General features: G+C 47.1%; 1 protein-coding gene across 2 annotated transcripts in view; it reads right to left on the bottom strand.

The window, feature by feature from the left end:
- LOC119457109 (nephrin) overlaps positions 1-26,944 on the bottom strand; it is a 423,265-nt gene that overhangs the window by 88,074 nt on the left and 308,247 nt on the right. The window contains exon 7 of one of the 2 annotated variants that reach the window (XM_049669959.1): positions 6,300-6,605. The exons of the other annotated variant lie outside the window; for it this stretch is intronic. Within the exon in view, the coding sequence (XP_049525916.1) occupies positions 6,300-6,605 (306 nt within the window). The remainder of the gene's footprint in view (positions 1-6,299; positions 6,606-26,944) is intronic. 2 annotated transcript variants of the gene reach the window in all.

Below are 26,944 nucleotides of genomic sequence, written 5' to 3'. Positions count from 1 at the left end.
AAAGGGCGCGAGGGGCGCGTCTTTCACGGGGAGTGAACGCACGGCGGAGAACAAACGCGCGTTCTGCGCCGTGCTCGCTTAAGGGCTGCAGAAGTAGGCGTCTCTTTTCTCCTTTACAATCACCATATATGTAGAGCAAACGCGCCTTCTTCGGACGCGCGAGAGGCCGTGGGGGAGGGGGAGGGAAGGGAGGCGACGTTTAGCTGCGGCACCAATTGCCTATTTATATCAGAGGCTCCAGCAACAGTCACCAACGCCGCACGCATTTTGAGCTAACGCGGGCAAAACGCCGATGGCGTCGACAACAGTTCTGCGTGTTGTTGCTACCAAAGCCGCTCACCTTACTTCGTATGACATTGCTGTGTTGCTATCGCATTCATTGCTTCGCCCTTAGGGCGAAACTGTGACATTTTTTTTAATAACTTGCCAGTGCAGAAATGGGAGTAAGGATGCAGAACCTATGGGCAAGGTCTATTGAACAATAGCTGTTGTGCGTATGACTGCAGTATGTAGGCTTCTCGAATTAAACAGACATGATCCAGAGGACTCAAAACGATTCTCAATAAGTTCGCCTCTAAGATCGCATGGTTACCCATCCCACAACGGGTTTTGAACATTAAGTCTCCAACAAGAATGTATGGAGAAGTGAGTTAATAGATCACATTTTCGAGATCATAGGCTCTGAGCTGCTGATCTAGTGGTATATATAACAAGTTCACTCGTATCATTTTGTTAAATAAAATCACTCGAATGGCTAGATTCAAGTGGTGTGCATGTGCAGGTTCACAAGTTGACATGGAATTGACCTATCTACTACCATTGTCACCAGAGGTATGAACCTAATTAACTCCATCTTTGCGAAAAATTATAATACGATTTCAGAAGTTGGTATGTTTGAGAGTAAGGCGAGTTTCTTGGAGACAGTGTAGCTTTGCCTTAAAATCAGATAGAATTGCTTGCATGCCATCAATGTTTCGACGACTTTATGACGGACAGGCCGGCACAGGACCCATCGGCCGAAGCTTGACCAAAGCCCCGACCACCACCATTTGCGGTTTCTATCCCTCCACCTTTCAACCTATCTCCACAGTGCAGATTACGGCTTTGGTGCCGGAGCTCGGAGTCCGTGGTGACTCCTCACACCAACACCTTGATAACTCAAGATGCCCCTGCGGTGAACATTACCTGGTAATTCAAAGAGGACTCCTAAAATCAGCTTTTATCGCAGTTCATTAACACTCAGCTAACTGACGATGTCTTTGGCTTGCCAAAATCGGCAACGGAGCTCCACCCTGTAAAGCAAGCTCTTCTGCAAACACAGAGAAATCACGGGAAGCGCAAAAGAAGCGTGCACCGCCGAAGTCATAGCAACTCAATGTATTACAACGCGTCATCGTAGGTGTTATCGTCTGCTCCCTTGATTTTAATTGCGCGGCTGGTTTTGTAGCTCAATGTGATAATTTTCCGCAGCTTCACGCAAAGAATAAACCAGAACACATTCCTTTCGGCAAGATGTTCCGTGCATCGAGCCTTAATACTAATAACAATAATAATAATACACTTATAGTGTCTTAGAATTGTGAATTGCTGGGCTAGTTGGTTCACGTTGTAAAGCGAAAAATGTGGTTGATCCCTCTTATATAGGAATCGGTATAGAACACGAAAGTGAAACGTGTCTTCACAGAAGTAGTGTAATGTTTATTGCACATTGATATAAAATGTCTATTGGTGTTTTGTGGCTAAAGCGCCCTTAGGCGTTGATGCACCCACGCTGACGCCTGGTGGCACGTCTCCTCCATCACGACTACCAACGTCGATGACCATGAGCAACCGTCGTGCATATGGAAGCTGCACTACGCTGCACACGCTAGCACAACGCGAAAGACGAAGCACGTAACTGACACACTAATACAACGCGCAAGACAAAGCACGTAACTGAATCGTCACCGAGTCAAATCAGCGCGTACAGCGCGTCGTAATTGCAGCCTCCGCGATCAACTTCAGAAACATTTTCAGAGCTAATTGCGGAGGCCACGCTCCGCTGTGCTGAGTACGGTGAACGCCACCTAAGTGGCGTTGGTAGTGCTTCTTGATGCCAGCGTCCCTTCGAATGCTGGCATCGAGGCGTCGTAGTGCTGAGACCACCGAAGCGTTCACTGTCGGTGCGCGTTAGTGTCATAATGCAGTACTTCTCTTTTCTGCTCGTAGGCGGCGGCACCACCCCGAGCAAGAGCGCGGGTACACGGAGGAGTGTTAGATATATAAGGCGCGTCTGTGTAGCTCTCTGCAAATGCGTTTGTGGCGCAATGGGTTAAACGCTCGGCGATCTATCGTCGCGGACCGAGAGGTCGTGGGTTCGATTTCCAAATTTTGCATGTTTGTGGAACTTTTTCTTCTGGTTTCTTTCTTTGTATTATGTTCTGTGACGTATTTCCGTGACGGAAATACGTCAGTGAAGTCTTGGTGGACCCCGGCATAAAACACTTTCGTGTTAAAAAAAAAAAAACTGCAAAAACCAAGACGCAGGACCAGAAGGAGGCACACACACACACAGAGTCGCCGGACTTACAACTGGTTTACTGAAGCATCCACGTATCTTTAAACACCGCTTTTCCTGCGCAAGCGCACATGCAAAAGAAAGAAACCAATCAGACACATTGGAGAAGTCAAGGAAACCCCGATAAACCACCACTCTTCCTCTATGATAAGCACAGATGGGTCGATTATGCAAACCCGCTCGTTCTTCTTGATATAAAAGGCTTCAAGCAATTCGCGCTCATGCTTGGACTTCCTGCGTCTTGGTTGTGGCTGTTCTTTTTTTTTTTTCTTGAAAACTTATAGTGCCTTCGCAATTGTCTAAATCACCTTCTAATGTCATATGCATCAGTGCAATAGGAAATATTTGCCACATTTTACTTGATTTTACAGGCGTTATCGCATATATAGGATATGTTCGCAGCCACCCTTGTGGGCTGGCACTTGGTGCAATATGCACCTTCAGTGCATGGCTCGAGATTTAGAAGAAGCATGCGCCCAGACCACACCTACGCTTGCGGACGCGCGAAGCTTGCGTCTACGCGCCTTGCGCCTGCCGCGCATAGCGAGGAATGGCGGTTTACATCCACAAATACGCGCGACGGCGCGCGCTCACTGGCCTCACACCTGAGCCGCTATTCTGGACATTCCGCCATTTTCTTCGAAGCGTGACGTACGCGCGACGCTTACAAAATGGCGCCGATAGCCCCGATTTGCTTTCGTAACATGACGCAAATTTGACGTTTCGCCTAAGAAACTGTAATGTAGTCATTGAACATAGCGTTGTTGATAAAGCAAAACAGTTTTCCTCCCCAGTAAAAATAAAGCAGCTAGCTCAAAGCGTACGATTATTCCATCAAAATCGTTTCTCGCTTCCGTCGTCTGCATGCGCGCAGGCTGTCGTCTGCTTCATTAGCTAGGATGCGTGTCCTCAGGAAACGGAATGAGTCATCGTATATTGGTGCCCACGCGCTTGCTTTCTATACCTTGAGACAACATACGCGACCTGCCAGTGATGATCAGCGCACGCACTAGGCCGCGTTATCGCGATCTCGTGATCCGCAAGTGACTCAGCCCGACTTGTCTGGCTGAGAAGCGGCCGAATATCCTCGATAGCGTTGCGCGCGCCACAGGTATCCTCTTGAGCGACGCAAACACCGGCACTGCCATCTCTTGTGCACTTCGCTGCTTACTCGCACCGCGAGAGGAAACTTCAAGGCGCCGTCTTGCGTACATTTCTTTTTGTAAGTAGGGTGGATTTTGTGTTACAGGGTGGATTTTGTGTTACAGGGTGGATTTTGGCAACGAAGTCACCGTTGTCATAGCCTTTGATGACGCGAAAAGTCATTAATATTGATTACAATACAAACGCAATAGTGAAAAGTGCGAAATGTCGCAGAAAATTTGCTAGTTTCAATCAATATTATTTCAAATAAACGTGTTTTTAATAAAAATGATGGTGCAAAACACAAATGCCAACACCACCCGAGAGCGATGCAAATGCTATAAACACGCGTTGTGAACAAAAGATTTTTCTGGTGCGAAATAACAGGGAAAATGCGGCGATACGCATGCCTCTCCACTGCCATTGCATATGGCCGCTCATTAACATAATTCGCGCGGCTCGTCGCACCACAAATTATGGCGGAAAATCTCTGCAATGGTGGCCCAGCGCAACGTCACGCAACGTCAAATTGACGTTTACGAAACGGCCCTTCCTGTGACGCTCCTCACGGGATATTCCTTCAGCCAATGAACAAGCTGACATTCCGGCTATCTTGGAACACCACCACATATTCGCGAAATTGCAGATGCATTGCACGAGCTTCTGCACGCTACAGTCCACTTTCTTTTTAAAGCGCTAAAGTCGCAATATAGGTGCCAAGGACCACAAAAAAGTATTAGTCGATAAAACTTGCAGCTCCACGTCACGCTTCGTCATTCTGACGAAAACGCAAAATTGCATTTTGCAAAACTTCCATTTCCCGGCACAAATTTCAAAACACGTGACCTCTGGACAGCCAATGAGACAGCCAAGATGGCGGATAATGGCGGCCGTGCAGCCGCCATGCGTGTCCAGAATAGAGCCCCAGAATAGAGCCCCAGAATAGAGCCCCAGAATAGAGCCTCAGAATAGGGGCTCTGGCCTCACTCGTTGACGCCTTGGTAGACGCCACTTCGTACTTCATTGTTTACAGTGTTTCAAAAGGCTTCGATATCTATACACGTAATTGTTATATTTTTAGAGCTTTTAAATCAGCACAAAAAGTGAAGAAGAAGCACTTTCTTGCATGATATAAATCTGCTTAACTGAGAGTTGAATATACCGCGCCGTGGCTGCGTAGCCAGGCGCGCCGACGCGAGGCAGCCCAAGCGCGCTATATCAGAGAGGAGCTGATTACCGAGATCGCGCCGCGTTTTGACGCGTACGAGCCGTGCCGCACCATCTGCGCATGCGTGGGCGCGCAGACGCGAGCTCGCGCGCGTCCGCAAGCGTACGTGTGGTCTGGGCTTTAAATGCACGAGAAAGCCTGCAGGGAATCCACACGTTTTCTTAAAGGGAATCTTAACCACAATCTCTTCAACCTGAATGCCTTCAATTGATGCGCTATCGCCGTGGTGGCGTAGTGGCTTTGGCAGTGTGCTGCTAGGCCCGAGGACGCGGGATCGAATTCCGGCCGCGGCGGCTTCATTTCTATGGGGGGAAAATACAAAAACGGCCATGTACCGCGCATGGGGTGCACGTTTAAGGTACGTGATGCACGTGACACCTGCGGCAGAAAGGATGTTACACATCCACCGCCATGGTTTGTGAGTGGTGGCGCTGGCTAACATTCCCAGGGTTAGTTCTAGTTGTAAAACATAAATACCCCAGAAAGTGGATGGAAAAACGGCTCCGCGGTAGCTCAAGGGTAAGAGCATCGCACGCGTAATGCGAAAACGTGGGATCGGTCCCCACCTGTGGACAATTGTTTTTCCATCCATTTTCATTTACATTATCATTTCTTTAATTCAATTAGTAAGTACAAGTAATTTTCCCTATGTCCTTGGTGTCATTGTTTGTTGGCTTCTTATGATATGATTAATAATAATCAGGTTCATCGTTTCCCTTGCTTCTCGTCCAGGTGCCCTAAATTATTCTGGAGTCCCCCGCTATGGCGTGCCTAATAATCATATTGTGGTTTTGGCACGTAAAACCACAGAAACTAATTTTCTTTAATTGATGCGCCACCTCCCAAAGCGTATATATACCGAGGAAAAGGTTTTACAATATGATTCAACATAAATGGGCATATTAAAAGGACAACGTTTATACCTCCTTTTCCTTTTGGACGCAACGATCCTCCTGCGCCCGTAGTAATGTCCCTCCTCTCGCGCCACCTCCCCTAAAGCTAGCTTCAACTTTGATCATATAGTACGTTCTAAAAACAAAGGTGTAATCAAGTTGTAAACACGATCCTATCAGTGGAGTAGCTTTGTGTCACATATACGACCATTTTAGAGCTCATGTACTTTATGTAGTACCAACTCTGCCTCTTCCGGATGGGTTAGTAGAAGTAGAGTAATTCAACTCTACTCCTTGCAAAGGGAGTAACTACAGAGTTGATTTTAGTCTCTTGCAGCTGGTTAGCGCAGGTTCGCCCCTCCTTGTGAAAAAAAGAAGAATAATAGCTGAAAGCCCGTCCCAGAAATTACAAGTGCAGCGATGCCCAACTTTAAAGGTGAGTACAGTTCGCGTTCAGCCCCCGCGAGAAGCACCGTACCTTTCCGGGTGAGGCTGACGGGCGCCGGCAGCGTGCTGACCACGAGCACCGTCGGCTGGGAGCGGCCACGTGAGTTGAACGCGTACACGGCCGCCACGAAGCTGGTGCCGGGAGGCAGGCCGCGCGCCACGAAGGCGGGCGCCTCGGCCGAGCTCACGTTGGCGCGCAGCAGCCGCCGAGAGGTGTCGTGCAGCTCGAGCCGGAACAGCTGCTGCAGACCACCGTCGTAGCCCTCCGAACAGGCCAGGGCCACGGAGTCCTCGGTCTGGTTCTGCACCGAGCAGTTCTGCACAGCATCGGGAGGTCCTGCGCAGTGGCAGCATACCTGATACAGCGACCGCACACTTATACATTGGACCTGACCTGGTCACACAAAAGTGGCCAGGACAGGTCCAATGCGTCACGTTGGTATGGCGAGTTCCCGGTACGCAGGACTGTCAACGAATGATTTTGCCGTGCTCTGGACTTGAGCCTGACGGCGGCGACAATAATGAATCGAACGATGCACTTGATCGCCAGGGCACTCTCGCAGCCGGAAGTTTGCTTCATCGCAGATGTTTAAATGCTGATTGGGATAAAATGTATCAATGTCTTGATCACTAAAATTTGGTTTTCTTGTTATCTGTACTCGACTTAACATACGAAGGGGACCCAAATGTAACCAGAATTACCGAGGCGGAAGGGAAGTTAGGACTGACGTGCACGACTAGGCGCACGTATGCATACACTACAGTCAGTTGACCTATAGCAGCGTCCTTGTGTGAAGTTTCATCGGCACAGCTTTTCTATTAGGGTCTGAAGGCAAGCTAGCTGGTATGCATCCATGGTGGAAAAACAACGGCGCTAAAAACACGGACAGCATGAAGAACGCAGGACGAACTCTGACTTGTGTGTAAACACAGGACAGCGTTCGTCCTGTGTTCTTCCTTTTGTCCGTGTTATTAGCGCTGTTTATTCCACCATGGTCGCTTTTTTAGCCTCTGCGTCGGTATTGCGATGACTGACGTCAAATGTAACGTGCCCGCATCAAGTTCTGTTTCAGCTTGGGAAGTTTTCTGATGTTAGTCATCTTCATCATTTGGAACTTGCATTGCAAGGTCAAAGAGTTGACCAGCATCTTTACGCAGAAGTGCCCGAGCGTTGTGTGACGCAATTCGAACAAAACGCCCCGTTGTTTGGACTTGGGGCGATTTATTTGTGCACCACGACGACCCTCTTACCCACACAGCACTGAGCGTGCAGCTGACAAAAAAGTCGCAGTTTCGCCCGAAAAAGAAGCATCGATTGCGATTGCGAATTGGTAGACAGCAATAAGAAGTAAGGATATCAGTTTTATCGGCCGTATAAACTCGCTAACAGTCCCTTACTAACTAAATTAACAAGCACGGTGTCACGCGCGCACAGGTACACATGAACACATCTCGCTCGATGACCGCGGAAACCCTATAAAAACACTGCAGTAAGGAAGCGACCGAATTGACTTTCGTGCTGCCTCTCGCTTCAATGCAACTAGACGCCGAAAGCACAGCACATACGAAGCACTGGGTGTAGTTTGTCCACATCGCAGATAGCTTTGAAGATGACGTAGAGGCCCGATCTTTAGGCATTAAAAAAGCGCGTTTTAGGCGCCAAAAATAGGCAGACAAAGCAACGTTTCAGGCCTCCAACAATTTTCACATAAATGCAAATAATTTCAAACGAAGACGTGCGCGACCTGTATATACGACAGGAAAACAAGAAATGTTATTGTTTATGATGGCACAAAGGCGCCAACAGTTGAACATAACCGTGCAATTGTCCCATAAAACTGCTGGACTAATGACGATAATTTGGCGTAATTCAACAAGCACACTGCTCATATTCATGTTCAATGGCCACTGTACTCGAGCGTTGCGCAAAGTGAAACGAGCATGAAAAAGAATACTTAAAAGCTGGGAATACTGATTAAAAAAAGCACTACTTTATGTCTGCCTGACGCAATTTAATTAAGACACAACAAAAACAGACAAATAATAAATGCAAGAGAGACTACAATTTATTAAGAAATTAACATGTTCTTACATCAGGACTGTTAGGTACAACTCTGGCAATTTTCTCATATAGAATGACATTATCGGAATTGTACAGGCAAAATGTCCCAACATTGCCAAATATCCGCCCATGTGAAGTGCACATGTTTGAAGAAATATGTTTGGAGAGCACACAGAACGTAGTCTAAGAATCACTGTGAAGATTGTGGACACAATAGCAAACTACCACCATCTCCAGATTTTTGGATTAAAAATTGTTCCTCTTGTCACTGAGAATGATCTTGTACGCTGAGAAGGAACGCTCGACGGCAGTGAACACCTTAAAAAGTAAATTACAAACAAAACAAAAGCCACGTGCACATCACATTTTTCTTTTGCTCTTCACTCTTCTTTCCCCTGATGGCTCTCCGCGGTTTCGCTCTCGCCAACCGCGGCGCGTCCCATCACTGCTGCTAGCGGTTGTTTTCCGAGAGTTCGTTGAACTGGATGACTAGGTTGAACACCATAGAGTTCCGAACAGTCAATGTTGCCCGGTAACATGAATTGGTCTCTAACTGCACTCGAAAGCGAAACTTGAGGCTAAATAGTGTTCATATAGGCACCGATATTGGAAATAGACATTTATAGGAATTTATAGGCACTATAAAAACACTATAAAAGCCCTTCTTAACCTCTAATTGATGCTCATATGTCAAAGTAGGGCGATAGGGGCGCAAGGAACAAAAAAGGCATTTGCCTAAAATCCGGTCTCTAAAGTCTCTTAGAGACTGTCTCTTACGTCGAAGATCGCGGCCGCGCTGTAAGCAGCAGCCGCCGCCAAAGTAGAACTACCCCCTCGCCTCTTCCCCGTGCCTCGCGCGTGACAGAAGACGGCGAGCTTCCACCCGGCTTTACCTCGGTCGTCGGCTGACCCTTGCAAGCTTTCACTCGCACAAGCGTACGGCGTTTGTACTTTGTACGGAACATTACGGCGACGACGACGGCAGAAATGCGCTTGGAGTGCCCATATAATTGCTATCGCAATAAAATGAGGTGTCAATGCTACCTTTTTCTCCCTATACTATCTGTATCATAACCCTTGTCATCTACAAAATTAAAACGATGGCCGCCTTAAAGGAAAGCGTTTTTAAAATATGAAGGAGGCAAGGAAAGAAAACACCGGAGGTATTGAGGGGCATCAGTCTGCAGGAGTCGCTGAACCGGTTTGAAAATTCCATGAGTGGTGGGACAAGTATGTTACGCTTCAGGAGCACTACACGGATATTTAGAGTTTAGGAATGTTCAAAAAAATTTTCGACTTTATATATATATATATATATATATATATATATATATATATATATATAGAGAGAGAGAGAGAGAGAGAGAGAATCAACTCTCGTTAGTTTCGGGTTCCCCCTCGTATGTTGCCTGGACTGTCTCATTTCACGCAACTGCAGAAGCCCGAGTGTAATCACTGAAATGTTTTATTGTGTGGAGGTGAGAGACAGAGAACCACATGAAATGAGGCATCTTCAGCTCTATTTTCTACCAACTATACATGTGTAATGTCGAATGTCTACACTGCGCAGGGTATATACGTGAGCAAACAATACAGATATTTTGTTCCAAGTCATTTTCTAAGCGACCGAAGACATAACGTTATTGTTCTTTTTATTCGGAAGCTTGCCCTGTGGCATAAAACGCTTTGTGCGTACAATAAGAAGCCAACAAACAACGACACCAAGAACAACATAGGGGAAATTACTTGTACTGACTAGGTGAATTAAACAAAGGGTAAATAAATGGAAATAAAAATATATGGAAAAAGTCACAGGCCTGCGCGGCACACGCAGCACAGTCACAGCGTAAACTGGTTTAGCGGCGCAAGAGTAGCTCCAATTTCGGCACCCCGCACAACAAGGGCTTGTTAGTTTCGCCAACACTTCGCCTCGTTGGCACAACGAGGCGAAGTGTCTTCGTCTCGATTTTGACGAGAACCATCGGAACTGTCCGCCCGGCATAGGTGTCTACGGCGAGCCGTGGCTTGTAATGCTCTCTGCACAGCAGTCTGCTGAGCCCGATGATGCCTGGTTGTAGCCGCGCACGTAGCTCTACGATTCGCTTCTTCAGCAGCGGTTCGTACCTTGAGAGGAGACGCCATAACGTGTACCGAAGATGTACCCAGAATACGTGGCGCACATCTAGCATTGGGATAGCGTTGATTGCGCGCTTCTTCTGAATCGCATCGCGTCTGAATCGCATCTCGTCGCACGCGGCGGCTGCAGGAACTAGATGGCGACACCATACTGGCGGAGGCTCAGGTCGTCTGCGCCTGCGCGCGTGCCTATAGGGCGCGTATAAAGGGAATTTTTCGTCTTCCTGATAGCAAGCGCTCGCGTGGCTCAGTGGTAAAGTATTCGACTCCCACGCAGCGGGCCTGGCTTCGATCCCGGCGGAAAGCGGGTACTTTTTTTCGCATTTCCAGCGATAGTGGTTACGGGGCCGGGGGCGGCGGCGGCGTCATCGCGACCAGAAACGGCTATTGGAATGAGCCCATAACAGCTTACACTGTAAAACAACTTGCCGCAAGTGGGGAACAATCCCACATCATCGCATTACGCGTGCTCTTGCCAATTGAGCTAACGCGGCGCCGTTTTCATGTCCACTTTCTGGGGTATTTATGTTTTACTACTAGAACTAACTATGGGAGTGTTAGCCAGCGCCACAACTCACAAACCTTGGCGGCGGATGCGGAACATCCTTTCAGCCGCAGGCTTCACGAGTGCGTGATCTTTTCGGGTGAAGGCAACTGGTCAATAAACCCACACATGCTACCTGAAGGTATCTATGTTGGCGGATTCGAGACTATCGTTATGTAATGAACGAGAAGAAAGGGAACCGAGGGGCCCAATTTTAACAGCGGAGCTGTTCAAGCCGGGCGTAATGTACGTGTCTGCTGAATCCAAAAAAACTGTCTCCAATCCACGCTGGGGAGGTGGTTAGATAGCGAAGCTGTAAACGACACCCGCAACGATTACCCATTGTGACGTCACTTGAATTAACACACGTGGCTCTACAAAGAGTGAAACCAGAGACAAGTGAAATGTACTTATAACCACACCCTTTATTACTTCACAACTACATTATATTCACGCTGTTCCTCTGGCGTCCTTATTTTCCGTGGTTTACCCATGGAAACCTGGAATGAACTGAATGAGTTGCTAGACAGTGGTGACGTCACTACGTGATTTCTATGCTGTAGGGTACTTTTTCACTCGGAGTGGCTTACGCAACCGTAATCTTTACCGCGAGACACACGTGGGAGAAGGAACGTGCTTCGTATTATTCGCAGACATCATTAGCATACATTATACGGTTCACACTTCACACGAGGCTTTTGTATGACCTCAACCCTTTTCGAAGCAGCTGCAAACCTAATCTTTACCGGAACGCGTCGGAGGGTGTTCCCATTATTCACATGCGCCTTATCATCCATAAAGTGGTTTTGATGCATGTTTCATGGTTTTTCCTGTGAAAACGAGTGCTAAGCTGTATGCTGTGAAACCATAATTCTTTTTCACTCCCTCAGCAATTTGGTCATTATGGACGCCTTTCTTACAGTTTTAGTTTTTATTAGTTATTACAGTTAGAACAAGTGAAGACGTGGGCTCGGTTTGAGCGGTGTATTGAATTTTATGTATAAGTGTCTAATGACCCATTGAGCAAAATGCAGCTCCACTAACGGAAAACCTGGGGAGGTGCGAAGCATGCAGTGATGCACCGCTAATGGGCTCATGCTGCCTTAAGCAATGGCTCAGAACCCCGTAAATGCGGCCTCCCCATTATGACGACAGAAGAGAAGTTCTACGCTGGAATGATGAGCGGCAACGCAGCCAGCTGTGGAAGACGACGACGACGAACGCAGGAGCGCACGGCACGCGCTCGGCGGTTCCCTCGCGTGCTCTGGCGCGCGAGTTCTGACTGCAGTAGTCGTCTGGTTGAGAAATCTAGAACAAAAAATCTCGCCTTCTCAAAACTCAGCATAGGCAAGTGGGCGAAGTACAGCCGTGCATATAAGAAGGAATGGCATAAAGACCCCTCTTTCAAAGATACATTTTACTTAATTTACGCGCCTATTTGGTTTTAAAAGCGTCTAGTGCTGCGTAGTTTCGGAATGGAGTAAGAAACTCGGCTAGTTTTTTACTCCATTCCGAAATTTTCCAAATTCAATTCTCCACTCGAAGGCAACTACTGCATCAGCAAAGCATAAAGCCATTCAAGATTTAAAATTTTGCTCTTGAGAATGAGCATGTTTTAAGGCAGAGTCAAGGTGGCTATTGCCAGGTGGCAATTAAAACTATAAACTTTAATTCACCTCTTCTGCTATGGATCAGCAGGTCGGTCTGTTTGTTCCCACTCAAAGGCGAATTGCAGTCACAACTGACGCTTCAGAAAATGCTGAGTGGTTTCAAGTTTTCTCCAGAGTCCAGTGTGTCTTCAAGTGGCATCATTTCCCAACTCAGCGTCGAGCGGCTTTCGAGTAAAAAATACAAAATTGAGAGAGAAAGAGAGAGCGGGATAAATAAAATTTATTTTATGAATCAAGCTTAGGAAAGGGATCTCTATTCCAAAATGCGTTGAGCTCGGGCCGTCTCTTGGGAACTCGATCGTGACCAGCCGAAGCTGATCCTCGAGGTTGGAGCTGGTAATATTTTGCCCGATTCTTTTTTTTTAATCAAATCAGTTTATTTTCATCTCAAGGATGAGGGCAGGCTCGGGATAAAAGTGACATTAGTCACTTGAGGGGAACCCGAGCCTCCCTGATACATGGAAAGCATTGAGGACAGACGAACAAAAATCCATTCATAGCAAGAAAGGGTTAATATTTTACAACTTGTAATACACATAGATTCATCACGAACTGAAAATATAGATACACAGATTCCTTTACGGTTAAATTACACAGTATAATACATGAAGACAAATTACAATATACGCTGAAAGTTTTATTAGTGATAAATAATATTGCGTTGATTTCATGATAAAAGTGCTTGCCTAATAACACGTGCGCCACATTCTTCAATTTTTATTCTTTTATGAATTAATTTGTTTAATAAAACAGGAACGGTGAAGCGAAGCATTTGTCGGCCGAAGTGTGTTCTGCAGAATGGAATGATCCAGTGTTGTTGGTGACGAGTAGGGTATGGGATAATGTATGGTTCTAGTTGAAAAATATTCAAAAAAGCGCGATTGCTATTGAGCAGGGATTTTTTATAACTTATTGCTAAGTAATACTCGTAAAGCTGATGAATTGGAATAATGTTAAACCGTTTAAATAATTCCCCCATGTGCGCATAATAGTGAACATTAGCAATGTGCCTAATCGCTTTTTTCTGTAGTTTGTATAGTCTATTAATGTTCGTTGCTGTTGTACTTCCCCATACCAAAAAACAATAACTGACATGCGATAAAAACAAGCTGTTATAAAGTGTTATCTTAACGGAAACTGGAAGCAAGGAACGCAGTCGTGCGAGTATACCTACACATTTGGAAATATTAGTTATTAACTTACTAATTTGTGGTTCCCATGACATTCTACAATTAAAAAAACACTCCTAAAGTTTTAACCGTCTCTACAATTTCAATCGTCGCACTAGCTAAGCGTAAGGCATCACCTGGAGAAGTAATGTGCATCTGCGAGTGAAAAATCACAGCTTTTATTTTTGATGCATTAATCACTAATGAATTTTGCTCACTCCATGCATTTAGGCTCTCTAATGTAGTGTTGATAAGTGTAGTCAATGCACCCATATCGTTACCAGTGAAGAAAATGCTAGTGTCATCGGCATAGATTATATATTTAGGTTTATCACTAATTTTTACAATATCGTTGATGTACAGGTTAAAAAGCAGCGGCCCTAAAATGCTACCCTGTGGTACCCCCGTGGTTATCGGCTGAAGAGAAGAGAGAAGTAATTGTTAATTTTTACACATTGCGATCGGCACTTGAGGTATGATTTCAAGAGTGAAAGTGGGATGCCACGAATACCATACATTTCTAGTTTTTCAATTAAAGTGTAATGACAGAGACGATCAAAGGCCTTGGAAAAATCTACAAAAATTCCAATGCAGAGTTTCTTATCTTTAAAAGATTTTAGAATTATTTCTTTTTGGGCTAGTATAGCAGTCTCAGTCGACCTGCCTTTCATGAAACCATACTGTGATTTTGTTATTATGTGAAATTTGGTGCAAAAATTTATGAGTCTTTAAAAATAATTTTTTTCAAAGCCTTTTGAAAATATCGGTAATATAGAAATGGGTCGGTAGTTCGTAAGGTCATTTCTGTCTTCTTTTTTATATAGCACAGTGACAACAGACGTTTGCATTTGTTTTGGAAAACAGCCTGTCGATAAAGACAGGTTATAAATGTGAGTGAGCACAGGAGCTATAATATGGATTACATGCTTGATCGGAGATATCTGAAAGCCGTCTATGTCACGCGCGTTGCTGTTCTTTAGCGCAGAGAACGTTAAGGCTATTTCTTGATCGTCGGTTGGTTCTAAAAGGATGCTGTTCGTTTCTGTCGTCTCTGCACGAGTAAGCGTCGGCTGTAATTTTTACGTTGGCTTTACAACGTTTATGAGAAAGTGGTTAAATTTTTCGGCAAGCTCTAGATCTTTAACAATCTGGCCATCTATTTCCGTAATTCCTGAGCAAATAGGTGTCCTGTGAAGTAACGTATTAAGCTTCCTCCAGATGTCTGCACTCTCATCGCAGCAGTCTGGATTAAATTGTTGACTTAAATAATCTCTTTTTTATTTCCTAATAAACGCATTTACTTTGTTGCGGAATTCTTTAGATGTTTTTAGGTCTGACAGGTCTCTAGTTTTTAAAAACCTTCTAAAAAGTTTCGTTTTCTTTTTGATCATTTTTAAACATTCATTATTTATCCATGGTTTTCGATTTTTACGGCATTTTTTTACAACCTTTTCTTTAAAATGCTTAAGATAAATTTGTTTAAGGATAGCTATGAATGTCTCGTAGGCTGAATCTGCAGTTAATGAAAGGTAGACTGTACTCCAATCTGTTTGGGAAAGACTTGTGCTAAAAACAGCTAAGGTAAGAGGCGTGATATCTCGATATCCAGAAAGCACTCCACAATTCGCGTCGCGCATACAATCAGATTACAAAAAGCTTTCGTGACAAAAGCCAACAGATAGAACTTAGATATAACATTCGAGAAACTTGTGATACATACAGGCGCGTCGTGCGACGAGGGATAACCAGGCCTCGGAAACTCCGCTGGTTTTTTTGCCCACGCGAATTGCAGCGCCATCCATGAGATGGATGCGAAACCAAAATCGCTTTTCCTTTTTTTTTTCTTGTCAACCCTCTCTCAACTTTGTCGTTTCTCTCTCGCCTTCATCCATCGGCGGCGCGGATGGTGCGGCCCGCGCTCGTCGTCGGCCGAGCTGATAACGGCCAAAACGGCTGCAATTTTTTTTTCTGGCATTATGCGGTCAGTTTTGCGGTTTCGATCGCCTTCCGCGCTAGCAGTGTGGTCCGTGTGGTAGTAAAGCCCCTATATATAAAAAGTAGCGCCATCCACTTCCCTCCTCCTCCGTTCCACTATCGCGCTCGGCGCGACCAGCGCGATCGAGGCGCGATATCGACAGTGGTGCCGCCTGCGTCGGGCCTGCCGTGGCAGACGACAGCTAACGCGCTACCAGAGAAAATCCGAGCAAAACTTCGATCGCGCCCTGCGGAGACGTTTTTGAGGCGCGATTTTGCTTCGTCAGTCAGTAGAGAGTTTTAGATTAGGGGGACGCAAGCGTAGGGGCCCGCTAGCGTTTGGGGCCGCGGTACTGCGCACGCGCAGACCGGTCTGCGCGTGCGCAGTACCGCGGCCCCAAACGCTAGCGGGCCCCTACGCTTGCGTCCCCCTAATCTAAAACTCTCTAATAACTGGTCTTAATAATGCCGTTTTGGAAGTAGCAACGCGACGATGCGAGACGGCGCAAATATCAGTGTGCAGCAAGCGTTAATTTGCGCACGCCGGATGGTAAACAAAAAAAGCCTTTTGCCCTCGCCTTGTCGGTTGCGGCAACTTAAGGCGCAGCAGCATGCCATCACAACGAAGTTCTTGTCCCTAACACGTTTGATCCGTTTGTGCCATAGAGTTTCTAAATAAAAAACCTAGAGGGAAAAGTGGCGCTAGTGTCTACGGGGGTTCTCCTGAACGTCGCCTCAACCTACATGGGAATGATGGGAAGTACAGGCTTCGGATTGACTTCTGTCTTGAAACTGGTGGCGTTTGCATGCGGCGCAGTAAACGAAGCTGTATTAAAACATTTTCGTGCAAAAATTAATTTTATTTATGTTGTGATTTATACAATGCATAATACATTGAATGAAGCTTGTATGACTTTGAGATTGAAGCATGGTTTACCACCAGGGTATGCATCGTTCTGCCTGATTTAGCGCCATTGAATAACTATTTATTTACTTTCACAACAGCAATAACAACCATGCATGTGCTTATATAAAAATACTCATCAAATATTTGTGGGAATAAAAATTTTGTATTATGAGAAAAGTGTTGCGCCTTTGAGAGACGCCTGCTCGCTGCGAACGCGGGGAAAGTGAACTTTTCTCGCAGACGCACTTGCGTCTGCGCAGACGCACTTGCGAACTCTCTCGCTCTTTCGAAAGGCTGCATCGGCTGTCAAGATTGATGAACGTCTTCTGCCTTCTGCTGCAGTGCTACCATCTGCTGCAGTGCTATCTTGGACGCTTGTGGCCTCTTACGAGCATGCTTCACTGTATTTTATGTTGACGTACCGCTTCTTCTGAAGTGCGCGCCAGCAACTGTTATGTCGTGGCTTTGCACTTACCCGTTTTGCGACAGCAGACAAAAGCCAGGAAGCAGCAACCTTTCCTACCACAAGTAAGTTTGTGTTCTACGGATTGTAGCAACTGCGCTTGGAGCAAAACTAGCGAAACCAAAACTGACAAAAAATACCTGTAGACTAGTTCGCCAGTCAACAGAATACCAATCCGTAGCCTGTACTTCCCATCATTCCCATGATAGTTGAACGATCGCAGCGCCACATTGCCCTCTAGTTATAGCAATATGAAACTCTATGGTTTGTGCGTACAGCACTTTCGTCGCACAGGCCCGAGAATGGCAGTCGGAGCGCGCTGGAAAGAAAAAAATATACAAAAGCGCGACGCGAACTTCCACGTGACACGAATTGGCCAATGGGGGAGCAGAGGAGGCTGGGGCGACAGTAGGCGGCTAAGAGAGGGCGAGGAGGAAGCGCCGGGGTGAGCGCGGTGGCGGCAAGATCTAAGAATGGCGCTACTTTTATAAATATAGGGGCTTTATGTGGTAGCCTACCGTTGCACGTTTGTCGGCTTTTCTCCGCAATGTCTCGCAGCTGTCGCTGTTCGTGTGTGGTTCAATGGTGTGCGAACACATCAAGACGAAGTGAGCCATGCGACGTGAAATTCTACCGCTTCCCTAAAGACAACAGGTCAGCACTGTGCAGTTTACTTGCCGGTTTTTATTTGTGATAGTAATTGTGCGCAGTCGTACAGAGGTCAACACTCATCTCTAGAACGACGGAACGTCGTGCTCGAGACTGCACGAGCGACATCTGCAGTTTGAAATAGGACAAATCTGAGCATGCGCGACGCCAATGATGCGCCGGCCTTGCATTTTTATCCTTGTTTATCGCCGCGGCTGCAACAACTCATTTGGCCGTCAAAAGCGCTGTCAACGGTGCAGCGCAAGAACAAAAACAAACAAACAAGCAAGAGCAAACAAACAAACAAAAACGCAGCGAATTGTTCTCGGCGCCCATTGCAAGCTATGCTTTAAGCTTATTCTTATTGACAATGTTATTATTGACAATGTTCGCTCACGAAACGCACAAGGAAATGCCTCCGCTTACTACTCTTGTATGTTGTGCTTACACTTGACAGCGTTATTGAGGTACCTACATGTGTTGATTTCAATAAATCTCATAAGTTCAAGATGTCTAGGCATCATTTTTCTGTATGTGCGATCAAAGCCTACAATTATTAGCAATTAACGTTGGTGGGTTGACGGCCAATGAACGATGAAAGTAGGTTTGTAAAATTCACTCCTAACAGACGGCAATAAACGCAATGAGTTATGCAAAATCCATGGCACGATGCGCGAGATATATGTGCGACGCAATGGCGGTATGACGTTACCGCTAGCTGAGAATAAGCCTGCAGTATACGGGCGCCGAGCAGGGCGATTCCTCGCGTTTTTCTATTTTGGCGGCGCTACACCGTTGACAGCGCTTCTGCCGGCCAAAGCAGTTGTTGCAGCCGCCGCGATAAACAAGGAGAGAAAATGCGAGGCAGGCGCGTCATTGGCACCGCGCATTCTCAGATGTGGCCTATTTCAAACTGTAGATGTCGCTCGTGCAGTCCTGAGCGCGACGCTCCGTTGTTCTAGACATGAGTGTTGACCTCTGTACATGGCTGTCCGGTGGTGAGGCAGCCAGCTGATTTGAAAACGCCACAACGATGCAGTAAATCGTTATGTCAACAAGCAGCGAACATAAAGCTCCTTATAAATATGGTACCACCTGTGCGTATCGCAAGGAACAGGTGTGTAGGTGTGCGCTTTGCACATTTCTAGCTAATTGGTCGCCATCGTTTAAAAATGCGTTTCTGAGAATTAAGGTTGACATATCACAACTGGTACTCTGCCGCGACGCGAAACGAGCTAAGTTTTGTATGTTCCAACTGCGATGTTATAATTTATGATCTTCACTGTTCTTCAGGATGGAAGCATTTTTAACCTATGCTGGAAGGATGGACCTAATGGGTTTGCCCAGAGACAAGGTCAACAACCGCAAAATATGCTAGCCGCACTTCACGGAGGTGGATTTTATGGACCGAGCGAGAAGCAGGCCGTGAAAAGGTATTCTGCGCATTGGTCATTAGAGCAATTACAATAAATGTTTTTTTTTTTTTACGTGTGCGTACGTGAAACACCATCCGCGTTTTGTTGCATTCTATAGTGTGTTGCACTGTCTGCTCCAATTCTGGTTTTCGCAAACGAACATAAAATGAGTCCAAAGAACTGTTGTGTTGTAAGTGGAATTATTTTTTGAATACAATTTGGGCACATGCTTGTTTGATTGTAATAATGAACGCGACTGCGTGCATGAAAACGCAAAAGGAATCCACTGCGCACAAGCACGCAGCACGAATGCACGAATGGCACAGCTGGACAGGAGAGGAGCGCGCGCTCCGGTCCGGCGGTGCGTCTGATAACGCCCGCGACAAAAAAAAAAAAAAAAAAAAAAAAAAAAAAAAAAGAAGAAGAAGCAGAAGAAGAAGAGAAAAAGAAAACAAAAAAACGGTGCCGCGGACAGCTAAAGAAAGAAAGAAAAAAAAAAAGAGCACTGCGCGAGGCATGGGAGAGGGATAGGAAAGTCAAGAGGGAAAGGAGAAAGGAGAACGTTATCATAAAAAAAGGCAGAAAAAAAGTGCTATAGCGAAAAGAGGGGGGGGGGGGATAAAAATCGCGCCGCTTTTCTTTTTTTATTGCTTTTTTTCGCCACCGTAGTACTGTCATGCTTTTTTTCACCACAGTAGTACTGTCATCCATCCGCTAGGGCCTAACTGAAGTGCGCCTAGGCGCTAGCGTCGACTGAGCGTCTGCTATAGGACAACCAATGAATATGAGTATAGGAAGATTCACCCCTCTGGGATAACGTTTAACATTTGTTAGCCAATGAAACGCAGTGACTGAAGAAAGATAAAGAAGTGAACAGACGACACGCGGTACTCAGGCACCATCTCGTAGCGATCATCGGCACTACGCTTCCATCCTTCGCTGTTGTGCTCGTTCGCTCGGTTACGCCGCCGCCGCTCGCCGCAGGAAGAGCTGCGCTCTAAAGAAAATAGAGACAGGGCTAGTGGCATAAACGTCAGGCGGTCCCTTAGCTACGGCAGGGAAGCAGTGGCTACTGCAGATTAGTCTAGGTAAGGGGAGATATGGTCTACGTTGCCAGAGAAGATCGCCTCCTGGAAGCATGACAACACGGCTTTTCCATATCTTCCATCTATTTTAATGATGAGCCAATCCGAAAAATTCTTATGGCAAAATGTTCCCTACACGGTGCTCACAAATCCCAATGTATAGTATAGCTAAAATTTGGAAGGGGGCCTGGTGAGGGGCCCTTCAAAGCACTCAAGCACGTATCACATCTGCTTTTTATTGCGATAGCAATTATATGGACACTCCAAAGCAGATTTCTGCCGTCGGCGTCGCCGTCGCCGTCGCTGTCGCCGTCAGGTTCCGTATGACGTCAATGGAGATGAAATAGTCGCCGCGCGCCGCCGAACGCTGTATGTGCGAGTGAAAGGGAGCGAGGGACGCGCGCTTTCACGGGGAGTGAACGAACGGCGGAGAACAAACGCGCGTTCTGTGCCGTGCTCCCTTAAGGGCTGCAGACGTAGGCGTCTCTTTCCTCCTTTACAATCACCATATATGTAGAGCAAACGCGCCTTCTTCTGACGCACGAAAGGCTGTAGGGGGGAGGGGGAGGGAAGGGAGGCGACGTGTAGCTGCGGCACCAGGTGCCTATTTATATCAGAGGCTCCGGCAACACTCACCAACGCCGCACGCATTTTGTGCGAACGCGGGCAAAACGCCGACGGCGTCGACAACAGTTCTGCGTGTTGCCGGTGCTGCTGCATGTCCAAATTTATACAGCTGATAAAGCTACTATCATTACTCCGTATAGCTCTCTACAAGTTTGCTATCGCAATTGATGCTTTGCCTTTCAGATGAAACTGCGACAATTTTTTTTATACGGTGTACAATAGTCTTCCCTATCGAATTTTCCCATTATACACGTACCATTACGTTGTGTCCAACGCCGGCGTGCTTTTTATTGCGCTTTTTATTGCGATAACAATTTTATGGACGCTCCAGGCACATTTCCGCCACCGTCGCCGTGTAAAGTCGGAGCGCGATAACATCGCGGCCGCGCGCCGTATTATGTGGGTGCGAGTGAAAGCGTGCGAGTGCGAGCCGAGACGGAGGGTGGCTCGATCTCTCGCGCCCAAGGAAGGAAGGCAGAGAGGAAGTAGGGATGGTCGATTAATTATTTTATTCGATTAACGATTAATCGTTCATCGTTTTACCCTTTAATTGATTAATCGCTTTCGATGCAGGGTTTTTCATCGATTAATCGATTAATCAAATATTTTACCGGGCACTTTCAAAAAGGCTGAAACGTAGTTATCTTTTTTTTGTAGGGCCCTATTTTATTATTTGAGAGGTGGCCGGAACCAAGTTTGAAACACAAGTGTATAAACGTTTGATAAAGGTAATCTTTACCTTGTGAAAGACAACTATGGTTGGCACTATTGGTTTTTGACGAGATAAACAATATATGTTATAAAATGGCACTTAGTCCAGAATGAAAAAAAAAATTGTCAGTCCTACCACTCCGTGAAGATGCATGGATAACCAGTGAAGCTGAAACGTGCGGCCTCGGTATTTATCACTGGGTTAATTAAAGTATTTCTCAATTATGAGGTTACACACACGTTCGGCTGCGACAGAGAGAACGTCACTGACGGTATGCCCGCAGTTCGCCGCTGTCGCTTGCGTTCGATGTCTCGAGTTTGCTCCGCGACGTGGGCGACGTCCCACTGGAAGCGGCAGCTACAGGCTCACGGCACCGTTTCCCGGGTTCCCTGCGGCTACGATCCGCAGGATAGCGGAGTTGACCGGGCGATCCAGGCGCCTCGGTCACGCCACCACCCACCATCCGAAGAACCGCAAGCGGCAGTGACGGGCGGCATTCGCCCGTCACTGCCGCTTGCGGTTCTTCGAAATCAAATTGCTTCAAAAATTTAATCTGTCCGTCGCGTAAGACTCATACCCCCTTAAGCAATGGCTCATAGCGCCGTAAACGCGGCCTCCCCGTTACGACGACAGAAGAGAAGTGAAATTCTACGCTGGAATGATTAGCGGCTACGCAGCCAGCTATGGAAGCAGACGGCGACGACGAACGCGGGAGCAGTGGCACGAGTGCATGCCGAGCACGAGCACGAGCGCAACCCGAGGGGCGCCAACGAGCCAGCTGCGGAAGAAGACAACGACGCTCGAGCGAATGTTGATAGTTTGGTGTACACAGGCGATTTCGCCTAGCCATATACGATTTCGCTTATAGTGGGATTCAACATTAAAAACAGCAGTTGGCAAAAAAGGCAGACGGACCGCGCGGGGTTGTGTTACTCCGCCAGCCAATCACAGAAGCAAACAAAATCGTCGTCGTGCGACGTTTTCAAAATGGTGTCATACGTGATACGACTGTAATTGTTGTACTTGTACTTTCTACTATAATAGTTGAGTGAAAACGTATAAAGTTACGCGTTTATAATTTAATTTTGTGGTTACAGGCTTACTTAGCTAACAGGGAAACCTTGAAGTACGAACTATTTGCAGCCTTGCGGAGGAACAGTGGCTGGCGGGGCTTCACTGCAGACTTAAGTTGTATCCGACTATAGACGTTTTCACGAGGGCGCTTCCGACCGTCTGGCGTGGAGAGTATGTGTTGCCTGTTCGGTCTGGACTGTGAGCTTGCCTCGCGCTTGCATTGCGGAGTGGCAGCTTTCCTTCGATGTTTCCGTTTATTTTTGTCACGAATGACTTACGCTCCTAAATAATGGCATATATACTCATCAAAAGGCTACAGGCCAACACTGTGTAGTTTATGGGTGCACAAACAACCAGCGGAAAATAACGATTTTGGGCACTAAGTGTGTCCACAACACAGCACTCCGCGAGACCACTGCCGATGTGGTATGTTCACGCTTCGCCGTTCAGTTGAGCTGTTCATTTGCGTCGGAAGCGTATGGAGTAACCACCGCATATCTACCAACCACTGACACGCGTCGTCGAGCCGCCGGCGCCTGGTTCTAAGCATTGCCCGACAGCTACGTACGCGCCTGCTTTGGCTAAATGAGGCAACACTCAACCGCGAAACGTGACGGTGATCAGATTCAACCGACGATACGGTCACATGTGCCCAGCAATAACAATGAAATATACCGCTGATTAGCACGCCAGGGATTAGCACGCCAGGGCACTCTGGACTCGGAAAGACAGTCGACAGTCGCTCTACCCAAGCCGCACAGACACTGCTCGTGGGCCGCCATTCCAGTTCGATTTCAAAATTCTCGTGCCACTCCTGTCGAACTCTCGAAAACGATTAATCGAACAGGCCTAATCGATTAAGTCAATTAAATGAAAGGTGGACATCGATGAAGATTAATCGCTTTGCGGGATACTTTTAATCGATTAATCGTTGATCGATATTACCAACCCTAACCCGCCGTGGTTGCTCAGTGGCTATGGGGTTGGGCTGCTGAGCACGAGGTCGCGGGATCGAATCCCGGCTACGGCGGCCGCATTTCGATGGGGGCGAAATGCGAAAACACCCGTGTACTTAGATTTAGGTGCACGTTAAAGAACCCCAGGTGGTCCAAATTTCCGGAGTTTCCCACTAAGGCGTGCCTCATAATCAGATCGTGGTTTTGGCACGTAAAACCCCATAATTTAATTTTTAATTTGATACTATACCAACCCTAGGAGGAAGCGCGCTGTCTTCCATCGCGCGCAAGGCAGCAGAGGGGAAGGAGGAGGGGGCGTTCTCCTTTGGCGGCCGCTGCGTATGGCACGGCTAGAGTTACACTCTAGCCGTGCCATACGCAGCGGCCGCGCGGGTCTTGAAAGCCATTTGCGGCGTATGCGGTGGGTACAGAGTCCAGGCGCGCTGAGGACTGGTGGCTTCGATGTGTGTTCGTCCGCTGTGTTCTCGTCGCTTAGTTCGCGCTAGAGTTTACTATACAATGGACCGTATTCTAGTACATTCTAGTTTGCGCTGAAGCGATAGGCAGCACAAAGAGCAATTGGCTCGCTGCTGCTGGCGCTCTTCCTCACGCCTGTGTTTTGGCAGCGAGTGTCCGCGGTCACCGAGTGAGATGTGTTCGTGTTTGCCTGTGCGCTCGTGACACCATGCTTGTTAATTAAGTGTGTGCAGAGTTGTTTACACGTTTATACGGCTGATAAAACTACTATCCTTACCGACTTCGTATAACTGTCTAATAATGTGCTATTGCAATCAATGTCTCACCGCTCGGGCGAAAATGCGGCATTTTTTTTTTTGGTGGGGGGGGGGGGGGGGGAGAAGGGGGCTAATTGACTTTACCGTCTGTGCTGCCCAAAATAAGTTGGGCGGCTTTCATGGATTTAAGGCACGTTCACACCGAAGGCGAAGCGGGCAAGCGGACAGGCGTACGGCCAAGCGGCCGCGGATTTTTCCGCGGGGAAAAGTTGGCCGCTTTGGCCGCAGCCAATCAGAGTCTGAGACCGCGAAAGCGCTGGTGAACGTATGTAAATATCCGGCCGAGAGAATGCAAATGGCGTCTACGATGTCCGAACCGGCAGTGTTATCTGTGGGACTGCTGCTGGACACATTCAAGTATTACCCGATACTGTACGAGAAATGTAACCCAAGGTTACCGACTTAAGAAAGAACTATGGCGGCGGAACGTCCGTGAAATTGCGAGATGCTCCGCCTCCCCGGCGGCGCGGGCAGCCAGATAACCTGGCCGGTCTGAACAGCCGCGCGCGCTCTCGCCGCTTTGAAAATCCGCTTGGCCGCTTCGCTTCGCTTTCGGTGTGAACGTAGCTTTAGAGTAGGGTATCCGAAATATCGAGCAAGCTCTGTGGCTGCAAAGTTACCGGATCAGTGACACTGCACATCGCTTTCTACGCGCGCAACACCATGGCTGCCGCAAAGTTAAGTACTATGCGCGCGTCCCTCTTTCTTTCCAGCTTCGACAGAACTGGGCTGTGTTTAAAAAAGCTAACGCGGCTTAAAGCGAACACCTCATAACGGCGGGTCAGCCACCGCATGCAAATATTCACAATGTGATCTGGTAGACCCTATGTGCACTTGTCCGCTTCTTGTCTCCTTCGAAACCGATGCAAGTGACGAGCTGTGCCTGCTTCATGACGGGGTCCGTATATTTAGCTGCAGGGAAAACACGTTCGCTGTGATTCTCCTCCTTCTTTCTGTATATAATCCGCAATGTAAGCAGAGAAAGTGCTAGACAAGGACAGCTCGTCCTTCTGCATTGAATCTGTTCAAGAAAGTCAAGTGCTATATCTGAACAGATGCGGTTGCGCGATTTTACGACTCCTCCGAGATAGTTCGATGGCGGTTTTCATTCCTTGTCAATTTGCCGTTTCTGTCCTGCTATAAGCATGCGCATTTCGTGTGTCCATCTGGGTGAAGTCCTCTTAGCGGGGCCCCGTACCACTTTCTTGTCGTGCAACATCGGCCATAAGAAGAACCAAAATGTACCTATGTATGTGAGCGATTTACATACGTTTCAATGTAACCTCAATGCGGAATGAAGTATTAGTGAAAACCATATTGGGAGCGCCATAATCTAGCGATGCCTTTTTCTCGATTCTATGCCACTCTTATCAGCCACCATTCACGGTCGGCTGATTTCACTGATAACGCGGGCGAAGCGTCCTTCTAACAGACGAAGCACGAAAAGGAATGGCATCTGGAAAACGTCGCTACAACATCGCGGCCCAGATTGGTGCGACCTTGCAGAATCACAATCCAGCTTCGAGCGAAACTATTTCTTTCGAGCAGCTGCATTAAGAATTTCTGTTGCCTCTAATAACTACGCACTTTAAAACGTCGCCGCCATATCACGCTTTCGAGCATTTACTTGGAATTTTCAGCCAAGGCAGCAATTTTCGAAGACGTTTTTAACTTTCCATCGCCATAAGCCATACAGAAACTCATTCATCATCATCATCATCATCATCATCATCATCACCACCACCTGATGTCGAACTCCTTCCCCTAAATTACTAAATTTTATCTCGGTGGCTTTATGTTTTCTCAGGACAGGACGATAAATTCTGCGCAGTAATTGAATCAGACGCTTTGAACTAATTAGCCTCACATCAGTGACATCACCCCTAACTTGCACCGCATATGTACGAATAAAAAAATTGAGGACGCTTAAGCTTCGCCATTAAGAGTAGAACGCGATAGCGTTATCGGGATACGTTCGCATTGCATCGTTCGCATATGGCAAGTAGGCTTCATTCACTGCAACACTGAACGTGGGAAAGCCAGCTGACAAAGACCAAGCTTACACCGATCCCCTTAAACTTGGAGCGACGAGAGGCAAGGGCACACCACAAGGAGCGACGAGAGGCAAGGGCACGCCACTTGAGCGCAAGTACCATGACGTAGAGGGCGTGGCCTACGTAGACGCCGCGGAATCAGAGAACGCAAAGGATGTCCGTAGTAGCGGTAAACGCGGACGGAGAACCCTTCGCGAGCGGCACCGTGAGAACGACAACGCCGAAGTTGCGGGGAAGCCGCCATAGCATTAGCGGTGGCCTCCACGAAAGCGAGAGTTTCATAAGCGACTCAAAAATTGCAGTTCACAATTTCGCGAAAGGACGCATCTCGCCAGAGAGCGCTCAAAATTCTAAATAGTAACAGCGACCGTCATCGGGACGATCCA

This window comes from Dermacentor silvarum, chromosome 6, assembly GCF_013339745.2.
Source record: "Dermacentor silvarum isolate Dsil-2018 chromosome 6, BIME_Dsil_1.4, whole genome shotgun sequence".
NCBI lineage: Eukaryota > Metazoa > Arthropoda > Arachnida > Ixodida > Ixodidae > Dermacentor > Dermacentor silvarum.
This window is presented reverse-complemented; position numbering and strand designations above follow the sequence as displayed.